Consider the following 22,375-nt stretch of genomic DNA (forward strand, 5'->3'; position numbering starts at 1 on the left):
GTTTGGAACATTTCTGATTTTTGAATTAAGGATGCTTAACTATAAAGTCTATGCAAATATTCTCAAATCCAGAAAACTCTGAAATCTGAAACACTCTGGCCCCACACATTTTAGACAAGGGATATATACCTGTATGGGGTTACTGTGTATGAAGCACTGTTCTAAGAGTTTGTGTCATGTGATCCTTGTAACACCTTATTAAGTACTTTTGCCATTATTTTCATATTATAGACACAGAAATAAAAGCATGAAAATATCAGATAACTTCCCTACAAATCACACATCTAGTGACTGACTAAAGGAGCCAGAATGCAGACCTAGGCAGTTTGGCTTTTGAGTCCATGCTTGTGAGTGCTATAGCATAACTTTGCCTCAGTTAATTAAGTTAATGGGCCAGAATTAAATTGCTATCAGTTTTAGTGATTATTTTTTTGTGTGTGGTTCTGGGGATTGCTAATAAGTGCTCTGTTACTTCAATCACTCCAGTAGCCCTTTTTGTGTTGGTTATTTATTTAGGTACTGAGGTTTGAACTCAGAGCTTTATGCTTGCGAGGCAGGCACTCTAACCCATATCTCTAGCCCTGCATTGGTTGTTTTTGAGATAGGGTCTTGCTTTATGCTGTAGCCAGTCTAAACTACAGCAGTTCGCCTACTTGTGCTTCCCAACATAGCTAGGATGGCAGGTGTGTGCCACCACACCCAACCATTGGTTGAGATGTGGTCTTGTAAACTTTTTGCCCAGGCTGGCCTTGAACTGTGATCCTCCCAGTCTCCACCTCCCAAGTAGGTGGGATTACAGGCACAAGTCACCATTCCCAGCTGTTTTAGTGAATTAATGATAAAATGGCTCAAGTTGAGATTTTAATGACAAATGTGGTCAGACTAGAGTAGTAAATCAACAGAACTCTCTTAAAAAAACTATCTTGCTTAAATTAAGAATGTTAGTTGACAATTATTTCTAAAATCTAAGGAAAGTTTAATTTTTATTTTTTCAGGAACACAAAGAGGGGCAACTTACATCCATGCCCCGAGAGGTTTGTAGATCATTTGTGAAAATTATTGCAGAAGTCCTTGGATCTCCTCCAGATTTGGAATTATTGACAATTATCTTCAATTTCCTTTTAGCAGTTCACCCTCCTACTAATACTTACGTTTGTCACAATCCCACAAACTTCTACTTTTCTTTGCACATAGGTAGGTATAATCACTTTTGTTGGATCTTAACTATTTCCACTTTTGTCTTATTATTCCCACTTGATCCACATTTGTTTTGATAATTTATTGGATGATCTCTCTGGGCTAGAAACTACTCTATTTACATACTGGGGTTGAGACAGGCTAGAAATGGCCTCTACCTCCAGGGAGCTTAAATGCCAAGAGGAGAGAAGCAGCATGCACTCAAATAACTGATAAAAAAAAAAAAATCAGGTAAGTACCTAATGGATACAAAAGGCAAACTAATGAGATCTCAGAGAGGGGAGTGTTTCATCAGACTTATGGGGAAGAACTTTTAGTAGATTATATTGTGTCTATTGTGATCATGAAAGAATTTAGGTAAAATTTGATAGGTAGATTGGAGAACTAGCATTACAGGCAAAGAGAATGACTTAAAGAGTGGAAAACTGGAAAGAGAAAGTAAGGAGTAATGACTTTTACCTAAGTACATACATGGGATCTATAAAAATAGTGAGAAATAATGCCATAAATATAGTTTGAGACCATCATTTATTATATTTATTCTCCCCAGGGTTTTAGTAAATGAGTCCTTGAATGTAAGGCCAGAGAATTTGAACTCTGTTTCAGTTAGAGGTCATTAAAAGGGTTTGGTTTTGTTCATTTGTTTGTTTTTGAGCAAAGAAACATGACATAAATAAATTATTGCAATAGGATTCAGGACTAAGAAACTAGGGAACACTAAGACCAATTATAGTAATCTAGAATAGACACAAAATAATAGACTCTGGGCTAGTAACAGTGGAACTGGATAGGTGGAGAAGTGAGAAGCTTAAGATGGAATGACTCTGCAGATGTTAGGGAAGAGGATAATGACTTTGGTTTTATGGTACATGTTGTATTTGAGGTGCCCTGTAATAATGGTCTAGCAGGCAGTTGGAAAGGAGGGTTATAAACATGAGAGAAGCTACAAAAAGCTGCCTACATAGAGTTGAGTTTAATCTCTGAAGAGCAGTATCTAGAAAGAGAAGGAAAGAGGAAGCTAAGAATAGAATTACTGGTAATGTTATTATTTAGAAGGTGCAAAAAACAGACATGAAGACCAGTGGAACAGAATAGAGGATCCAGATATGAAGCCACACAACTATAAGCAACTTATCTTTGACAAAGGAGCTAAAAATATACGATGGAGAAATAGCAGCCTCTTCAACAAAAACTGCTGGGAAAACTGGTTAGCAGTCTGCAAAAAACTGAAACTAGATCCATGTATATCACCCTATACCAAGATTAACTCAAAATGGATCAAGGATCTTAATATCAGACCCCAAACTCTTAAGTTGATACAAGAAAGAGTAGGAAATACTCTGGAGTTAGTAGGTATAGGTAAGAACTTTCTCAATGAAACCCCAGCAGCACAGCAACTAAGAGATAGCATAGATAAATGGGACCTCATAAAACTAAAAAGCTTCTGTTCATCAAAAGAAACGGTCTCTAAACTGAAGAGAACACCCACAGAGTGGGAGAAAATACTTGCCAACTATACATCAGACAAAGGACTGATAACCAGAATATACAGGGAACTTAAAAAACTAAATTCTCCCAAAACTAATGAACCAATAAAGAAATGGGCATGTGAACTAAACAGAACTTTCTCAAAAGAAGAAATTCAAATGGCCAGAAAACACATGAAAAAATGCTCACCATCTCTAGCAATAAAGGAAATGCAAATTAAAACCACGCTAAGATTCCACCTCACCCCTGTTAGAATAGCCATCATCAGCAACACCACCAACAACAGGTGTTGGCGAGGATGCGGGGAAAAAGGAACCCTCTTACACTGTTGGTGGGAATGTAGACTAGTACAACCACTCTGGAAAAAAATTTGGAGGCTACTTAAAAAGCTGGACATCGATCTACCATTTGATCCAGCAATACCACTCTTGGGGATATACCCAAAAGACTGTTACTCCAGAGGCACCTGCACATCCATGTTTATTGCGGCCCTATTCACAATAGCCAAGTTATGGAAACAGCCAAGATGCCCCAGCACTGACGAATGGATTAAGAAAATGTGGTATCTATACACAATGGAATTTTATGTAGCCATGAAGAAGAACGAAATGTTATCATTCGCTGGTAAATGGATGGAATTGGAGAACATCATTCTGAGTGAGGTTAGCCTGGCTCAAAAAAACAAAAATCGTATGTTCTCCCTCATATGTGGACATTAGATCAAGGGCAAACACAACAAGGGGATTGGACTATGAGCACATGATAAAAGCGAGAGCACACAAGGGAGGGATGAGGATAGGTAAGACACCTAAAAAACTAGCTAGCATTTGTTGCCCTTAACGCAGAGAAACTAAAGCAGATACCTTAAAGCAACTGAGGCCAATAGGAAAAGGGGAACAGGTACTAGAGAAAAGGTGAGATCAAAAAGAATTAACCTAGAAGGTAACACCCACGCACAGGAAATCAATGTGAGTCAATGCCCTGTATAGCTATCCTTATCTCAACCAGCAAAACCCCTTGTTCCTTCCTATTATTGCTTATACTCTCTCTACAACAAAATTAGAAATAAGGGCAAAATAGTTTCTGCTGGGTATTGAGGGGGGGAGCGGGAGGGGGTGGAGTGGGTGGTAAGGGAGGGGGTGGGGGCAGGGGGGAGAAATAAACCAAGCCTTGTATGCACATATGAATAATAAAAGAAAAATGAAAAAAAAAAAAAAAAAAAAAAGAAGGTGCAACAAGAAGAGGAATCAGTAAAAGAGAAATATAATGTGGCAAGAAAGCAAGCAAAAGTGAACCTATGAGAAAGCTAGGTAAGCTAGTAAGTCTAAAGTGGAAAACTGGTTTATGACAGACATTTTAAGAAATAGAATAAGTGAACAAAATGATTGAGCATCACTAAAAGTCCAGATAAAATTAGATGGCATGACTTCCTGTTAGGGTCAGCACACTTAAGTGGGCAAAGTACTCTGCAGCATTCTGAAGCAGGGTAATTACAAATACAAGAAAAATACGGTTCCCTCCCTTAAGAGGCCTATAGCCCAGTAGAGGGGAGAGAAACATAAACAGGTAGTTGCACCACACTGTGTGGAAAGAAAGCACAGTGTTGTGGAAGTCAGTGTTTTATTTTCTGGTGGCACAGAGCATGGTGAGGCCTGAGGGTATATTTTCTGGAGGAGATGCTCTCTGCTCAAAGGGAAGGGCCCTCCAGGCAAAGGCAGGGGCTTGACTCAGAAGTTGGTGTTGCTGAAATGTAGTGTAAGAAACAAGACTGAAAGGTGCCCTGGGCACAGATCATGGAGATTCTTAGACAAAAAGCTTGCCCTTTAATCTAAGGTGTTAAGAAGGCAGCAGAAAGCCCCTGGAAGGTTTTTAAGCCAGAGATGACATTTAACAGAGAGAATTCTGGTAGCTGTAAAGATTTGAAGGTGACAAGATGTCTACCAGGATGCCATTTAGAAATCTGTGACAGTAATACAGGGGGGAGATGATCAAGCCCTTATTATCACACCATGTTAGAGGGGAGAAGAATTCCAGAAGGTGGAAGGAAAGTCAGTAGACCCTGATGACTTACTTGAAATGAAGGGAAGCTGGTGTCCAGGACAACTCCATTCTCTATGTGGATGAATAGTACTTCTACTAAACTAGCCACAGAATAAACAGGAGGAGTAAAGTGAGAGCACAAAGTTATTGTGCTTATGGTCCAAGTAAGAAATCAATGTAAGCCAGGCACTGGGTGGGTCACACCAGTAATCCTAGCTACTAGGGAGGCTGAAATCAAGAGGACTGAGGTTCAAAGCCAGCCCAGGTGAGACCCTATCTCCAAAGTAACCAGAACAAAATGGGCTGGAGGTATGGCTCAAGTGGTAAAGCACCTGCTTTGCCAGAGTAAAGCCATGAGTTCAAACCCCAGGCCCTCCAATAAATAAATAATAGGGAAAGAAAAAAGAAATGAATGTGGTGAATTTCTAAGGAAGCTCAGAAAGAAAAGTGTGGCAGTCACAATCTTGCACTGAGGGTGTATAGCAATACTCTCCTTTCCTCAAGGAATAAATAGATAAGTATTCTCTTTGAAGAGATCAGAATAGTATATAAAAAGGATTTAACAGGTAAAAGTTAAATCACAGAAATAACTGTAAATACAGTTGGAATTAAAAGAAAGTAGAAGTTATTGTGGCCAGCAATAATTCACAAGATCTGTAGTAAGAAAATGTAGCATGCCAAGTGTGCAGTAGTAGGAAGCATGTCATAATTGTTCTCTTTGAACATCTTTTTGTCAAAATATAATTTATTTAATGATTTGCTTTTAAAGTTGTATTTTTATTTCATCCTATTCTAGATGGCAAGATCTTTCAGGAGAAAGTACAGTCAATCATGTATCTGCGACATTCCAGCAGTGGGGGAAAATCCCTCCCTGGCCCTGGATTTATGGTAATAAGCCCGTCTGGTTTTACTGCTTCACCTCCTGAAGGTAACAGTAGCAATAATGAAAATACAAGACTTCCCATTTTAGTTTTCAATATTCATTGATAATTAAATTGTGCATGTTTTAGCAATATAGTGTAGCCTGATATCCAGACTAAACAAATGGAAGATTAAACTTAAAATAATAGAATATGTTTAAAGAATCCATTTTTACACCTTCTGCTATTCTGACTTACCTTATTTAAGGAGGTATCCAGCACAAGTCCTCCGGAAAACTCAGAAAATGGATGGGGCTCATGCTACCTTGCTATAACATTCTCTGTCATTTCTTACAATCATTTGTCTTTCAGGAGGCTTCTGGTTTATTTACCCATTTTCTTCAAAAGCACATTTTTTTTTATTATATGTGCATACAAGACTTGGGTCATTTCTCCCCCCTGCCCCCACCCCCTCCCTTACCACCTACCCCGCCCCCTCTCTCTCCCCCCCCCACCCCCTCAATACCCAGCAGAAACTATTTTGCCCTTATTTCTAATTTTGTTGTAGAGAAAATATAAGCAATAATAGGAAGGAACAAGGGTTTTTGCTGGTTGAGATAAGGATAGCTATACAGGGAGTTGACTCACATTAATTTCCTGTGCGTGTGTGTTACCTTCTAGGTTAATTCTTTTTGATCTCACCTTTTCTCTAGTACCTGTTCCCCTTTTCCTATTGGCCTCAGTTGCTTTTAAGGTATCTGCTTTAGTTTCTCTGCGTTGAGGGCAACAAATGCTAGCTAATTTTTTAGGTGTCTTACCAATCCTCACCCCTCCCTTGTGTGCTAAAGCTTTTATCATGTGCTCAAAGTCCAATCCCCTTGTTGTGTTTGCCCTTGATCTAATGTCCACATATGAGGGAGAACATACGATTTTTGGTCTTTTGGGCCAAGCTAACCTCACTCAGAATGATGTTCTCCAATTCCATCCATTTACCAGCGAATGATAATATTTCGTTCTTCTTCATGGCTACATAAAATTCCATTGTGTATAGATACCACATTTTCTTAATCCATTCGTCAGTGGTGGGGCATCTTGGCTGTTTCCATAACTTGGCTATTGTGAATAGTGCCGCAATAAACATGGGTGTGCAGGTGCCTCTGGAGTAACCTCAAAAGCACATTTTTTTGGTCATACTCTCTTCTTTTTCCTAAGCCCTCATTCCAGACAGCTTCACTTGCCAAAAGTATAGCAGTGCTCCGGCCTCACATTGCTTGACTCAGGGGACCTTCCCCTGTCCTTGACCAGCCTGTCTGCAGGCATCTGTTATGGACCTGAGCATCATCAAGAAGGCTTCCAGGCAGCTCTGAAACCCCAGTGTTCTAGTCTGTTCTGCCAAAATGACCAGTTCGTAAATAACCTGTGTCACTCTGAACATTCTAAATACAATCACACCTCTGTTTTCTCCGGGTCTTTTGACTAGAGCCTTTTGGCAGCTTTGGCCCTCCTGGCAACCAGAAACAGAATCCTCTGGAGAGTTCTGGTAGACTGAAGAAGGCAAGAAGAGGCACTGACCCTTTCTGATCCATGCTGTAACAATCCCCCATCTTTCTGGTTTCTTTATCACCGGCCCTTGTTCCCTTTGCCTTTGCTGTGCCTACCCAGCATATATCCCATTAACCAGTAACTTCACCAGTTTTCTTGATACTGTCTTCAGTTTTCTTGCTCCCTTGGCCAACACCCAGGTTGGTGTTGACCTGGAAAGCCCTGTCCTGGACCCAAATACCCACCCTCACCCTGCTGAAAGCTGCAGCTGGCTTTTAATGCTGTCCCATCATTTTTTCCCAATGTTCAGAATCAGTTCCATCTTCTGTTTCTATAGTAAACATAGTCAAATCTTTAAGCCTATAGCACTTTTCTGTCTTCCTAACTACTCTTAACAGACTGCTTCATCTCTGCTTTCATAGGAAAAAAAAAATAGGTGCAGGTTTCCTAGTTGTGAACTGGCTTTCATCTTTCTCTTTTCTGATGGCCTTCCTCTTCCTTGCTGCAGCATGGCTTTTATTATCCATCCAATCTAGTCTTCTGTAGCTCCAGTACAATTAAGTAGTGAAGATAAGGTAGAAGTATGAAAAAATAGGACTAGATATATGGGTATTAGTCTCTAATTGTGTTTACCTCCTAAAGTGTTTCACTTACCCTCTAGCACATTTTGTGATCTTTTACTGTAATGCTTTACGGTTATGTTTTAATTAGTTTTATTTGGGATTTATAGGAAATGTCTATTTTTTTAATTACATGTCACTCGTACATTTTCAAATACAACCATTCCCCCATTTTTACTACGTTATTTGAACAGAATCCTTTGGCAGCTTTAGCTCTCCAGCCAACATCAAGAAATAACTTGGGCTGTGGGGCCCATGCTGTGAAGCAGTTCATTTAGTGCCTGTTTACTCTGCATCACACTTCTGACACTTTAACATTAGTAAAACACCTGAAAACTTGTTAAAATGTGGGATTTCCGGTGCTTCCCCCTGCATTTTGGATCAGTAGGTATAGGCCTGGCCTGGAAATGTGAACTCCTAGCCATTGCACAAGCTGTCCACCGAGCACACCAAGCACACCTTGAGGAGCACATACTATGACCTGAGCTCTCTGTGAAAGGGATTTTTCTGGTCTCCTGTGTGGAATGTGAGAAGCAATAAATGAGAGAGCCATAAAGAAGAGAGAAGACTATTGTTTTTCATTAAGAATAGCAAGAAGTGACTACAGAAATGGAGAAGAGAGAGAATAGTCTAGGGCCATTTGATCTAATCATAAGTACCACCTTTTATTAAGCACCTGTTACATGCCAGGTGCTATGCTAGGTGCATCACAAATATAATCTCTCTTCATCCTTAAAGGAACCGTGCAAGGTAGACATTCAGAATCCTCATTTTGCATTTGCAGAGTCTACTGCTATTATGGTATAATTGCGTGATTTACCTAAGGGCATCAAACTAATGACCTTGAATCCAGTCGTGACTAGTTGCAAAGCATGGATCTTACTGCTTTGTCACAATGCATTCTATGACTGCTGGCCTGAGTCAATTAAGATAATCTTAATTCACTTAATTTCACTGTAGCAGAACCATTAATCCCAATGACTTTGAATCATGCCATCAGTACTGTATTTTGTTAAGGAAATAGAAAAACACATATGTTTTTGGAGAATTTTAATTAAAAGGGGTTAAAAGAAAAATAGCTTTGGCATTTAAGAATGTTAATGGTTTTTTATTAAAATTAACCTGCATGGATTCTGTCATAGTGGTAGGTGGGTAGGCTATTGCCATGGCTGTGACTTACACTGCAGAAGAGAAGTGATCCCATTTAGTACATTTTTTGACAGTACTGAGCTTTGAATTCAGAACTTCATGCTTGCTAGGCAGGTGCCCTACCATTTGAGCTATGCCTCTGGCCCTGATACATGTTTAAGTAATATTTTTGTGTCTACCCTTACTAGGAAATGATTCCTCCAATACTGTTCCTCAGCAGATGGCTGCCCACATACTGCGTTCTAGAAGCCTACCAACATTTCCTACCTCTTCATCACTAATGCAGCCACGAAAACTGACTAGAAGTCTGGACTGTAGTATTGACAAGTTAGAAAACACTGTAGAGCCTTACCTTGCTACCCAGCCAGAGAAACAGAATCCTTTGGGGAGTTTTATCACGCTAAAAACTGGCAAAGAGGATGCGTTCATCAGTAGCTGTGAGTCTGCAAAAACTGCGTGTGAAGAGGAAGCTGTTCTCATGGCCCAAGCTTCTGTCAGTGGTGTCCCCAAAGGAACCCTGGGGTTTCCCGTGGCCAAAGTAGATCATCAAGACTTGGGAACAGAACCCAGATCAGATGATGACAGTCCTGGCAACGAGTTCTGTCCCCGCCGACCTGATAACCTGAAGGGGCTGGCCTCCATCCAGCAAAGCCACAGCATGATTGCAAGTCTTGGGCTAGCTTTTCCTTCGCAGAACGGGTCTGCAGCCGTCGGCCGGTGGCCGAGTCTTGTTGATAGGAACACTGATGTTTGGGAAAACTTTGCCTTTTCTCTTGGCTATGAGCCAAACTACAACCGAACTGCAAGTGCTCACAGGTACTCACGTGGTGTTGTGTGCACCTCTCCCCCCAGTTTTCAAATATTCTTTGAAGAATCTCTGAACTTCTAGAAGTATCATTATGCCACTGCTTACAGTACAGAAAGATGCCTTTCTCCTCTTTCAATATTAGATGGTACTGAAGTCCATATTCTCTTGTGGCTTATCTCATTCCTTTTAGTTATTAGATAAAAATTCTTTAGTTCAGAGAAATGATCAGATAAATCCCTGTCCCCAGTGACATCCCAAGGGACACCACCCAGTGACCCTTTCTGTGCTTGTGGAGATGCCTTCTCTGTGCTGTCCCATGCAGTGGACAGCAGCTACCTGCCTGCTGAGCTCTTGAAACGTGGCCAGTGCAGCTGAGGAACTGGATTCTCAATAGTTTCAATAGCATAAGTGCAAGGGACTATTGCCTTAGACATGTAGATACAGAATAGAATAGTGTTTAGTATGGTACATAGCTAAAAACATCCTTGATAAAAAGTGATGGTAAGTTTGTTAATCACATCTAAATTAGGAACCATTTCTTAACCCTATATTTCACAGTTTCTAAGGTAATCTTCATGTGTTTTCTCCCTGATACTATGTTAGTAACACTCTCCTGGTCTCCATCTTAGTGCAACTGAAGAATGCTTGGTACCTATATGCTGTGGATTATATGAACTTTTAAGTGGAGTCCTCCTCATCCTGCCTGATGTTATGCTTGAAGATGTGATGGACAAACTTATTCAAGCAGATACACTCTTAGTCCTTGTGAACCACCCATCACCCTCTATACAGCAAGGAGTGATTAAAGTAAGGGTTGTTTTAATCAGGAAAATATACATGTAATTTAAGATTCAAAGTACACTTAAAGCTTTACTTTATACTTAGGAATAATGAACTATATAGTTTATTTCTTTTTTCTTTTCTTTTTTTTTTTTTTGTGGTACTGAGGCTTGAACTCAGGATCTTCACCTTGAGCCACTCCACCAGCCCTATTTTTGTGAATGGTTCTGACTTTGAACTGCAGTCCTCCTGGTCTCTGCCTGAGTAGCTAGGATTTCAGGTGTAAGCCACCACTCCTGGCTAGTTTGTTATTTCTTACTGATACTTTGTATGTATTATCTAATTTTAATTCCTCTGTATATTGATTCTATCAGTGTGTTTTAAATTTACCAATAAATGCATATATCTGAACTTTTAGTCTGTTTTGCAAAAATTTGTAAGGAACATATAGTTGATTGGAAATCTCTCCTGTAATGTATCAAATTTTAGATATCTACTTCAGGTCTCAGCTCAGTTGTCACCTTATCAGGGAGGCCATCCCTGATCACCTTATCAAAATTATTTCTCTTTAGTCCTACTCCTTATTTATTTTATCATAGCATCCTATTTATGTGTTACAGTTATCTTTTTAATCTGTCTGCACACTTGTTTTTTTAATCTCCCATATGGATATAAACTCTATGAAAGTGGACATCTTATGTCTAGTATATAATAAACTTCAACTAAGTTTATGTTGAAGTGTATAGATAATGGTCCTAAGATCCATCTAAGTTTGGAAAAATGGAAGAAGTGGGTTTGGAAAGAAAAAGAATTAATTGAGTTTTACACATGTTGCATTTCAGAAGCTAAAGAGTGGTAGAAATTCAGGCCTGTGCTCAGAATAAATGATCTCTTAATAAGTCTAGAAATGGAAGTCCAGACAGGACACTGCATTGATTATTTTTCCTTCAGAATTAAGCAAAATAGGCCACTTATCCTCAGCTGAGACTGCCAGTCTCCCACCTGTCTTTGCTTAGCTGAAAATGCCAGTTTCCACATCACGGAAGTATTAGGATCTCCAAGATAGTCATTGTTAGAATTCCACAGTAGTAAGAGATTACTATCACTAAATATATATATGACTTAATAGACAAATACAAATATAAAAACTTACAAATACTGTGCTTTGTATAGATTATGTTAAAATTTAATACATGGTCTAAATAGTCTCACCTTTTTCTTTAGCTATTACATGCATATTTTAATAGAGCATCTAAGGAACAAAAGGATAAATTTCTGAAGAATCGTGGCTTTTCCTTGCTAGCCAACCAGTTGTATCTTCATCGGGGAACTCAGGAATTGTTAGACTGCTTCATTGAAATGTTCTTTGGTCGACGTGCTGGTCTTGATGAAGAGTAAGTGAGTTCTACCCTCCACCATAATTGGGGATCTTTGTCTTTAATATAAAATTTAGTGCTAATCCTTCAGCAAAGGTACAAAGATAAAAGATTATTTTTCACCCAAACCAAAAGTTGGCTAGGAAAATTATTTGTTGTTTCTGTTTATGATAGAGTAGAGAAAAATGTCTGTCTTCTTGTGGTAGACACATTCAGACCTTCAGGAATTTACTGTTTACTATGGTAATTTCAGGGGGACTTTCTATTTGCATTCAGTTTCAGCTTTTTCAAAGCAATTCTATTACCTCATTTAATTCTCACAACAGCCTTGAGAAAGTAGGATAAATAGTCACACATATGTGTTAGATAGGAAAATGAGGCACAAAATTCATACATAATTTTCCCCACCACAGAGGGAAGGGGTAGTAGAACTTTTGTACTAAGCCTCTTTTTATTAGCTCACTGTCTTTCAAATGCTTTGTAAAATGATGCTTTTCCTGTACACTGGTACATAGTCCCTAAAATAAGCATTCTTTGGATACAAGGGGCCCATTTTTTTTACATGACTCATAGTTTAAATCATTTTTTTCTTATTTTGTACTAATTGCTTCTGACATGCTCTTAACTATGTATTATTTATTGTAGATTTGATCTGGAAGATGTGAAAAACATGGGACTTTTTCAGAAGTGGTCTATCATTCCTATCCTGGGACTAGTAGAGACCTCACTATATGACAACATCCTCTTGCACAATGCTCTCTTACTTCTCCTCCAAGTTTTAAATTCTTGTTCAAAGGTAGCAGACATGCTGTTGGATAATGGTCTACTCTATGTGTTATGTAATACAGTAGCAGCCCTGAATGGATTAGAAAAGTAAGTTTTAAATTATTATTTAAAATTATACTTGATAAGTACTTTAGAGGGGGAAACTTTCATGATAGATTAAAGCATGTGATTTTTTGTGATGCTTTCAAAGAATTTCCCACAAAATGTATTACATTAATTTGGAAAGGGCATGTTTTTCATCATTTTCAATGTTTGGCTGACAATGGTAATATGAGTTATCTTTAGATATTTAGAACTTGAGGATGAATAAGTTTAACTACTCCAAATATATTTAATAAGCTTCCATCATAGTCTTATAAAATTATTATCCCCATCAGGAATCGTAAACAGCAGATAACCTGTACCTGGATATGCTTCACTTCAGAGCCTGTTTTGAATTTACCATGCTATATACTGTTAGCACATTCTATCAGTGCTAGGCCTATGGGAAATAGAAAGAAATACAAAGTATTTTTCCTCAACACACTTGGTCTTGATCATCAAGGTATGCGTGAAATTGGTAAAACTTGGAAGGTACCCACAGGCTTGTAAGGAGATTTTGCTTATTTTTTATAAAAATAAATCCTACTTACTGATAGTCCCATGTGCTGCCTCATTAATTGGCTCAAGACATTTATATTCCTAACCCTTACTTGACTTGAATTAAATGAGTGGAGAATGGGGGGAAGTTGCAGATCACAGTGTACTGCATGTATACCTATGAAGGTGGTATAATGAAACCCACCAATACTGTTTGAAAGGGGAAGGATGAAGGGGAAATAGGGGAATATAATGGAGCGGGTGAACTTGTCCAAAGTACGCTGGACACATCTATGAAATTGTCACAATGCAACACCCTTGTACTGTTAACGATTCCTAAAAAGAACTAAAAAGGTAAATGGAGGGACGTATTTGGGCCTAATGTCACACACTGAGGTCAATTATCAAGACAGAAATAACACATTCATATTTGTTACATATTTGTAGGTGATTTATATATATTAAGTCCTATTATTTCATCTAGTCCTTAAAATATGTACAGTTCATGCAAATGAGGTTCAGAGAGCTTAACCAATTTATTCGAGTTCACCTCTGGATGCTGTTGCACAGTCCCTCAACCTCTTTGCGATCTCACTTGTCCCATCCTCTGCAAGACTGCATTTGACAGGCAGCAGAGTCTCTTCTTAGTTTTCCTCCTAATGTACATCATGCATTGCTGCCACAGAGTTACTGTGAATACACACCAAATGCGTGCTGGTAGAATAAGAACTTAAACCAGTTAGTTGTCTTTGTCTTCAATTATTGGAACTTTTTCTTCTAAGTGTCCTATTTTTGTTGTGTTTCATTTATTCTTAGCATTTCTTTGAATGAGTACAGATTGCTTGCATGTGACATACAGCAGCTTTTCATCGCAGTTACAGTTCATGCTTGCAGTTCCTCAGGCTCACAGTACTTTAGAGTTATTGAAGACCTTATCGTACTCCTTGGATATCTTCACAATAGCAAAAGCAAGAGGACACAAAGTAAGATTTAATTTTCATGGGTCTGGAGGATATAGTATTTTAGCCTCCCTGTTAACTTCTACTGAAGTTTTAACCTTGACTTTGTGATGATATTGACTTTTAAAAAGCAGCTTTTGAGGGGGTAAAAATAGAAAAAGTGATGCCTCAGTATTACACATCATAGGAAAGGAAAAAGCCTCTGGCTTTTCCTACTAGGTAGAATTAGAAGACTTATGTTGAATAGTAATTAGTTTTCTTTAATGGGAAGTATTAGCATGAATATAAGTCCAGAAAACATAAGAACTGCCGGTTAAGCTTTTGCCTTATGGATGAAAAATCCTTTTCTTTGAAATAACTATATATAATGAAATAAATGTGTGAGCTAATGTTTTTCCATTAAATTTTTTAGTTACCATTTGGAAATTTGCTTTGCAATTGCTTTTAAACAAATGTTTCTTTGACTGTACTGGAGTTTGAATTCAGGTCCTTGTACTCACTAGGCAAGCACTCTACCATTTAAGCCACTCATCCAGTCTCTTTTGCTTTAGTTATTTATCATGTAGGGTCTTATGCTTTTTGCCTAGACTGCCTTGTACCTCAATCCCCCTATGTACACCTCTGCATAGCTGGGACTGCACACATGTACCACCACACCTGACTGGTCTGCAGAGATAGGGTCTTGCTAACTTTTGCCTAGGCTGGCCTCCAACCATGAGCCCCCTGATATCCACTTCGTGAGTAGCTGGGATTATAGGTGTGAGCCACCATGTCAGGCTAAAAACATTTTTAAAATGCTGATTAGCATCAAGAACCCATTTTGATTAAAAATTTTTAATTTAGATCTAATAAGACAGTATTGTTTAGGTATCAGATATTATAGTTTAGATATCAGATAATATAAAATAAGTTCAATTAAAAGATTAATAACCTCATAACTTGAAAACATTCTAGTCTCTTCTATTTTTAGATATGGCTCTTGCCCTGCAGCTTAGAGTTCTTCAGGCTGCTATGGAATTTATAAAGAGCACAGCAAATCTGGACTCTGAAAACCCAACGGACACATCACAGTCACCTTCTCCCCACCACGCAGTGTTTCAGAAGCGGAAGAGCATTGCAGGTGAGTGTTGAAGTAACGTGTCAATCATTATAACTTGAAGGTAGCAACTTCCAGGTGCCAAGCACTGTACTAAATGTCGGAGATAACAATGAAAAAAAAAAAAGACAGATTTAATCCTTGTAAAGATGATCAAGTATTAGGGAAATGTAGAGGGTTGGAATAAAGAGTGTAACAGAGCAACTGGATAATACCTTGGGAGCCAAGGAGGTCTCTGTGGATGTGAGACATAAGCACATTCGTAAAGGAGCAAAAGGAGCTAGCAAGGTAGTGTCAAAGGAAGATGGTTACAGAACAAGAGCTGAGCTTGCTCAGAGAACTGAAAGAAGTCCATTCAGCTGGACCATGGCACTGAAGGAGAGTGATGCCAGGTGAGGCTGAATGCATGCTGTGGCCAATTCATGTATGTCACCAACCACATCAGGGAGTTTGAATTTGGTCCTAGTGAGAAGTCATCAAAGGATTTCAGTCGGTGGCATGACATAGTCAGATGTTCATTTCATAAAGAGGACTCTGGCTTCTGTGTAGAGTGTGGGTTAGAGGAGAGATTTGGGGAGGGGCTGTTGTACTAGTCGAGGAACATGATGATGGCTTGCAGATGGTTGAATGCACATGGCATCAAAGCTTGCTGTAAGTCTGCATATCATCAAATAAAGTGTTAGCATTGCTAGGCCTCAAAAAATTTATTCCCTCTATATGAACACACTCAGAAAGATAAATAAACACTACACACATAGAATGTACATATGTGCACACATATACACCATATTCACATGTATATGTGTGTCTGCAGTGGCTCTGGCAGGTGCGTGCAGAGTACTTGCAGCCATTTCCAGAGTATCTGTGTGAAGTTCACTACCCTTGAAGTTTTAAAGAGTTCCAAGTCCAGATCTCTCTTCTGTCTGTGATAATCTACTTCTTTGTGTTCAGTGCTATGCAAAAAATTTAAACCATGTGAAAAGGTGACCCATCAAGAAAAACTTCTAGTTGGGTATCAGTGGCTCACACCTGTAATACTAGCTACTCGGGAGGCAGAGATCAGGAGAATCATGGTTCAAAGCCAGCCTGGGTAAAAAGTTTATGAGACTCTGTCTTGAAAATACCCAACACAAAAAAAGAGCTGGTGGAATGGGTCAAGTGGTAAAGTGCCTGCCTAGCAAGTGTGAGGCCCTCAGAACTGCTAAAAAAAAAAAAAAAGAAAGGAAGAAAAGGAAAAAAAACTTATAAATGTATGTTTCACAAAAATATAAGTTTAAATTATGCTAAATAAAACTTCTGATACAACTAAACTTACTGCCCCTTTGCATCCTTCCTTATTTCATATCTAAACAAAGTCTCTTCTCTTGAGCTGCCCTCCATTGTACTTTCCTTCTGTCCCATGTAGATTTGTGTCTTTCCTCTGGCTGGCAGCAGAGCTCAGCTTCCTGTAGGCCAAAAGATGACCTCTGAACACGTTCCCTTGCAGGACTCCTTCTGTACTTGCCAACTGCTTAGATGGCATTGGCCCTCTTTGGATATCAGAAAGTATGCTTCTGGCCTCTCCTTCCTTCTTGTTGTTAGGTCTCACTCTCATATCCATTCCTTCCCACTTCCGTATCTGCATGCCTGGAGTAGCTAGTCATCAGTTTGTACCAGGGTTAACACACGGTCATTGTGCTGTTTTCTGTTTGGTCTGTGATTTTGTTAATCATCTTTCTGTTTGGATACTGTATATTTGTCACCATGTGCCTCAATGTTCTATATAGCTGCAAGTTTATTGTTTTTTATTTGACCATTTTTAAATGGATAATGTATTTTTAGTCTTTGCACTATACCACTCTTTTCTCTGACTTTTCAAAGCTTTTGTACTTAGGGTTATTTTTTCACTTTAAGTAAATGCACTTGCTATAAGCTGTTTGAGTCTCACAGAATCCCCTACATTTCTAGCCTAATAGAAGACCTTACAGGTCATCTTGTGCAGCCCCCTTATCTTACAGACTTGCTGCTTCCTGAATTGGTGACTGCTCACCCCCACACTCTTCCCTCTGTTTCCTATACCACAACTGCTCATTCTAGGTCTAACAGAGCTATTAAAACATCTCCCTCAAGCCTCTTCCAAGAATTCTTCCCATTTTGAATAGTAGCAGAATTTAACTTCTTGAGCGAGCTTTCTCTCACTCCTGGTCCACTGACCTAACTGGGGGCGACCGGAGACTCAGGAAGGACAAATAATGGAAGACAGACATGAATAAAGGTGGGGACAGGTGTGTTGGGCACTCAGATGGAGACGCACAACAGCCTCATTGCTTTTTTACTTCTCTTCTCTTTACTCTGCTTATTTTCTCATCTTTAAAACCTAAAGTCTTCTGTTCTGTTCTTTAAAGACTTTTGCCTTAGACCTGCTCTGTTCCATGTTCTCTCTTAGTTTTTCTTTAGCATAATCTCTCTTAAAGTCTTTGCCCTCAGATTTGCACTGTCCCATGTTCTCTGTTTAGCTTTCTTAAAGCCTTGGTGCTCAGACTTGCAAACAACAGCTGTGCCTAAAAACTTCATATGTGTAACTCTTAAAATCTCTGTCCTTGACTTGCATTTGACTAGCTTTTCTTTAGCTTAGCTTTTCTAAAGTCTGTGTATAAAGTTCTCAGTGCAGAGAGCTGCTCTGGTGGAGACCCAACAGCCAGCGGCAGTGGCAACGGCAGCCAATCAAAATCCCCCATCAAAAAACCTTGTGTCCTCCTTCAGCGAGTCTCATATCCAGTGTAAACAAGGAGGTGGAGCAGCAGTTCTGGGGGAGGGACATGACACTGTAACAAGAGATACCTGTGTTCCCTCTTCTCTGAATGTAAACAACTCAGGAGAAGCAGTTGTGATGCATTTTGCACTCTTCTGAGCTGGGGCCACGCCAAACTCAGCCTGCCAATTATTGGGCACAGCCGTGCTTGTATCAAGTTGTCATAGGCCTCTCATAATCCACTCCCCACAAAATTCTGTCTGTGAATCCAGTGTGCAAAATGTTACTTTGTATATGTTGACTTGTTACTTCATAGTTGTTCATTTTGGGTTTTTGCATGTATATTTGAGAAAGACTGTTATTTAATATGGGTTCATTACTAGTTAAAAGTTACTGTCAGCAGTACACTGACCCAGGTATAAAAACTACACAGAGTACTGAGACTCCTCTCTTCTGAGCAGCATAGTTACAAAAACTCTGAAGTTAAAAGAATTTCTGTGGCTTCCATTTCCATCAATTAAGTCATGAATTATCACTTCAAAGATTGAAGCAAGCTATTCTAATTACTGATAAATGCTTAGGACAGTGGGGTTTTTCATAAATAAATTCATTTAGCATTTGTTGAAAACTGTGAGATGAGTGATGCCTTCAACCCTATTGCCACCATTGGGCGCCTCCAGCAGGAGTCATGGGGACTTCCAAGGGCTGGGCTTCCATCATGCCACACTCTGTACTCTGAAAATGGATGGACTTACTCAGGACACTCGGGTGTCCATGGCTTTGGGTCTTGTCTCTCCAACAGCACTTTCATTATACCTAGGTTTAATGTCCTCACACTCCTGAAGAAGTAGATACTCTTATGTTCAAGATTGATCCTCCTACCACCTCACATACATGTGCTGCTCAGCAGCCCTGGGTTCTCTTCTACTCAGTGAATAGGCCCGGTGCCTAGCCTCTGCCTCTGCCTCTTTTTTGGTATAAATAACTACTGGCAGAGAGATGTGATTTTTGTTTAAATGGAATCACACTCTACCAAATATTGCAAGCTGATTTCTATTTCTAATGGAAATCTTTCCATATTAATGAGCATGTTCTTTATTTTAATGAAATAGTTCTTATTTTAATGAATGTTTTAATATTGATATGTGAGGATCTTTTTCCCTAACTTTTTTTTACTTGTTTTTACCATTATAAACAGGTTAGCGATATACATTCTTTTAAATGTATCCTTTTCACTTCTCTGTTTATCAATATGAAAACCTTTATACATCATCTTTATTGTATGAAGTTAGAAGTAAGCATTGGGGTATTATTTAAAGTGGTATACCTACACTTAAATTGTCATTCATACAGATAATAGATGGTTGTATTGTTCATATAATTCTCATACAAATGAATTTCCTTTATATTTTAACCAATAAAAAATGATACCAACCATTAACAATTTTTATTCTTGGTAAGAATAAGAATAAGCATTGTGTTTTATTCACATTACTTTATTTCATCCAAAATATAATTGTGCACCAGCCAGGTACCAATTACTATTTTACCTATCCTCATAGAATTTGTACTAGAGAAAATGATGACTCGCGTACAAACAAATATATTGAATAGAAAGCCAAATAGTGGTAAATATCTACCTTTGACAGAAGGTCTTTGTTTTCTAATCCACATTTACATCTGAGGAAACTGAGGCATAGAAAGAGGTGTACTTAAGGCCACACCAGCTCCATGTGCTTGACATGCTGACACTCGCTCCCACTTTTTAAGCAGACCTAACATTTACTTATCCAGAATCGTGCCATCCCACTGGGTTGTGTTGTCACTTGTTTATGCAGCGTGGGAGCTGAAGGCTCTAGGATGAATCTGACTGTACTAAGGACATTGTCTCAATAGTCTCCTTGAATATATTCAAACTAAGAATATTTTTCTTTTTGTTTCTTTTTTGCCTTAAAGATTAAGAATACTGATCACAACAATCTAAAATACTGCTGAATTTTTTAATATCTTGTAGGACAAGTCATTAAAACCTATTATAATTTAGTTATCTATAATTTTAATATAGAGGTTATTTATGAAAATTGATACATGTTTTCATAATTTAAAACAAAGGTTCAGTTCCAGTGAAGGGTTCTGTTATTCCTCACCTACCAAGACGTCATTTTGGTTCATATGGTCAACTTCCGATGCCCTTTTCCTTGGGTCCATTAAGTCAAGACTCCTCCCCCCAGATCTCTCCTGGATGCACTACCTATGCAGTAACTCCCGGAGCAGGTGCAGTAATGGAACAGGAATACCACTCCTCCCTGTTCAATCTGAGGAAACAGTTCTTAGGAAATGCTCTTGGAATACTGAATTCCAAATGATGCATATGCCCAAATCATTTCAATGGGAAATCACTGGGCTCATGTTCACCTTCCTGATCTCTTCACTTTGATTGACTGATTCCTACTTTGCATTATATACAGTTTTCAGAATTACTTTATAAAATTCAACAGCAATGATTGTTCAAACACACTAGTGTTCTTACTAAAACATAATATGCTTTAAAACTCTATTGATGATTTTGGAATGCAAGGAAGTGAAACAGTATTTGAAAAGATTTTATCAAAGCATTGTGAACCACTTAGGCCCATCTAATACTTTAAGTTTTTCAGAAGACTTGGACTTAGAGAAATGATAGCCATCTCACTAAGCTATATATGTCACTGGCTTTGATATTGTCATTTTGAACTTTAAGCGAGAAGTACTGTTGCACTTCTTTGAAGAGGGAAAAACATTTTCTTCATCACTTTCTTCCTTTGTATAAATTAACTTTGTAATAAACAAGGTTCTCTTTTCATGGTCTAATAATCAAAAAGTTGCAATGAAAATAGATTCCTTGATCATTGTTAACACTGGCATTAGATGTTTTCATTTATATACTTGAAGGGCCTCGAAAATTTCCCCTGGCTCAAACTGAATCTCTTCTGATGAAAATGCGTTCAGTGGCCAGTGATGAGCTCCATTTGATGATGCAGAGGAGGATGAGCCAGGAGAACCCCAGCCAGGCCTCGGAAGCAGAGCTTGCTCAGAGACTGCAGAGGCTCACTGTCTTAGCAGTCAACAGGATCATTTATCAAGGTAGGACCACAGGATTCATTTGTTCTTCCTCGGATATTGAATTAAAGAAGAGACCACTTCAGAGGAAGCTGGTTAGATTAGTTTCCTCCTCTTAACATCCACACTAGAAGGGATTTTTTTAAATTTGGAGCTGAGTCTTGAATAAAAGTCTACTTTTTAATGTGTGAAATGATGGCCTAGCTAGACCATTAATTTTAAAACAAATGGCACTTTCAGTATGTTTTTTAACTTTCTTTTTGGAGATAATTCCTGAGTCACATGAAGTGGTGAAATAATAGACATCTTTTGTACCCTTCACCAGTTTTTCTCAATGGATCTTGCAAAACTACAGCACAGTGTCACTGTGGAAAGTGACATGGATATAATGAAGAAGCGGGACTTTTCTATCCCCACAAGGATCCCTCCTGTTGCCCTCTTGTGGCCACACTTACATTCCTCCCACTCCACCCCTCCTCAGGCCCTGGCCAAAACCTCTAATCTGTCCTCTGTTTCCATGTTTTTGTTATTTCAACTTTGCTATATAAGCTTGGCAGCTGCACACACCTGTGGCCCCTGCTGCAGGAGGCTTAGGTGGAAGGATCACTTGAGTCCAGGAGTTCCACACCAGCCTGGCAACACAGCAAGACCCATTTCAAAAAAAAAGTATTTATATGCATAGAATCATACAGTTTATAGCCTTTTAGGATTGGCTTTTTTACAGTTAGCCTTATTCTCTGAAGAGTCATCTTGCTTATTGCATGTACCAGTAGTTTATAACTTTTAAAAATTCTTTTATTAGTATATAATAGTTATACAAAGGGTTTCTTTGTGACATTTCTGTGTATGTGTACAGTGTATCCCAGCTTGGTTCATCCCCTCCATTTTTCTCCCTCTTTCCCTTCTTAAAATAACTTCAACAAGGTCTCAATGTTGCATATTCATACATGTATAGAAAATACCTGTGCCATATTTATTCTCCTTTACCCTTCTCATTTACCTTCCACAACCCACTATTACCCTCCCCTTAACATGACCTGTTTTGCATTCCTGTCCTGTATTGTTTAAATGTCTATTCACTGTTCAGTGGGATTTTGCCTTGGTATTTTACCAGTAAATATATTGTACTGTAAACATTCTAGCCCCCTCTATTACTCTTCCTTACCCTTTTCCTCCTACCCCATATTGTTCATCAGTTTTCAGTGTATTTCATTGTGTCTTGTTCCTACACAGATGTGATATATTTCAGTACTATTCACTCTCTA

At 38.7% G+C, this 22,375-nt stretch overlaps 1 protein-coding gene across 1 annotated transcript in view; it reads left to right on the plus strand.

The window, feature by feature from the left end:
• The window catches only part of Lyst (lysosomal trafficking regulator), a 171,381-nt gene that overhangs the window by 79,757 nt on the left and 69,249 nt on the right, over window positions 1-22,375 (plus strand). The window contains exons 21-29 of the mRNA XM_074056828.1: window positions 996-1,194; window positions 5,522-5,653; window positions 9,085-9,712; window positions 10,334-10,511; window positions 11,709-11,878; window positions 12,506-12,733; window positions 14,042-14,208; window positions 15,155-15,304; window positions 20,943-21,134. Of these exons, the coding sequence (XP_073912929.1) occupies window positions 996-1,194; window positions 5,522-5,653; window positions 9,085-9,712; window positions 10,334-10,511; window positions 11,709-11,878; window positions 12,506-12,733; window positions 14,042-14,208; window positions 15,155-15,304; window positions 20,943-21,134 (2,044 nt within the window). The remainder of the gene's footprint in view (window positions 1-995; window positions 1,195-5,521; window positions 5,654-9,084; window positions 9,713-10,333; window positions 10,512-11,708; window positions 11,879-12,505; window positions 12,734-14,041; window positions 14,209-15,154; window positions 15,305-20,942; window positions 21,135-22,375) is intronic.

The sequence above is a fragment of the Castor canadensis genome, chromosome 15, assembly GCF_047511655.1.
Source record: "Castor canadensis chromosome 15, mCasCan1.hap1v2, whole genome shotgun sequence".
NCBI lineage: Eukaryota > Metazoa > Chordata > Mammalia > Rodentia > Castoridae > Castor > Castor canadensis.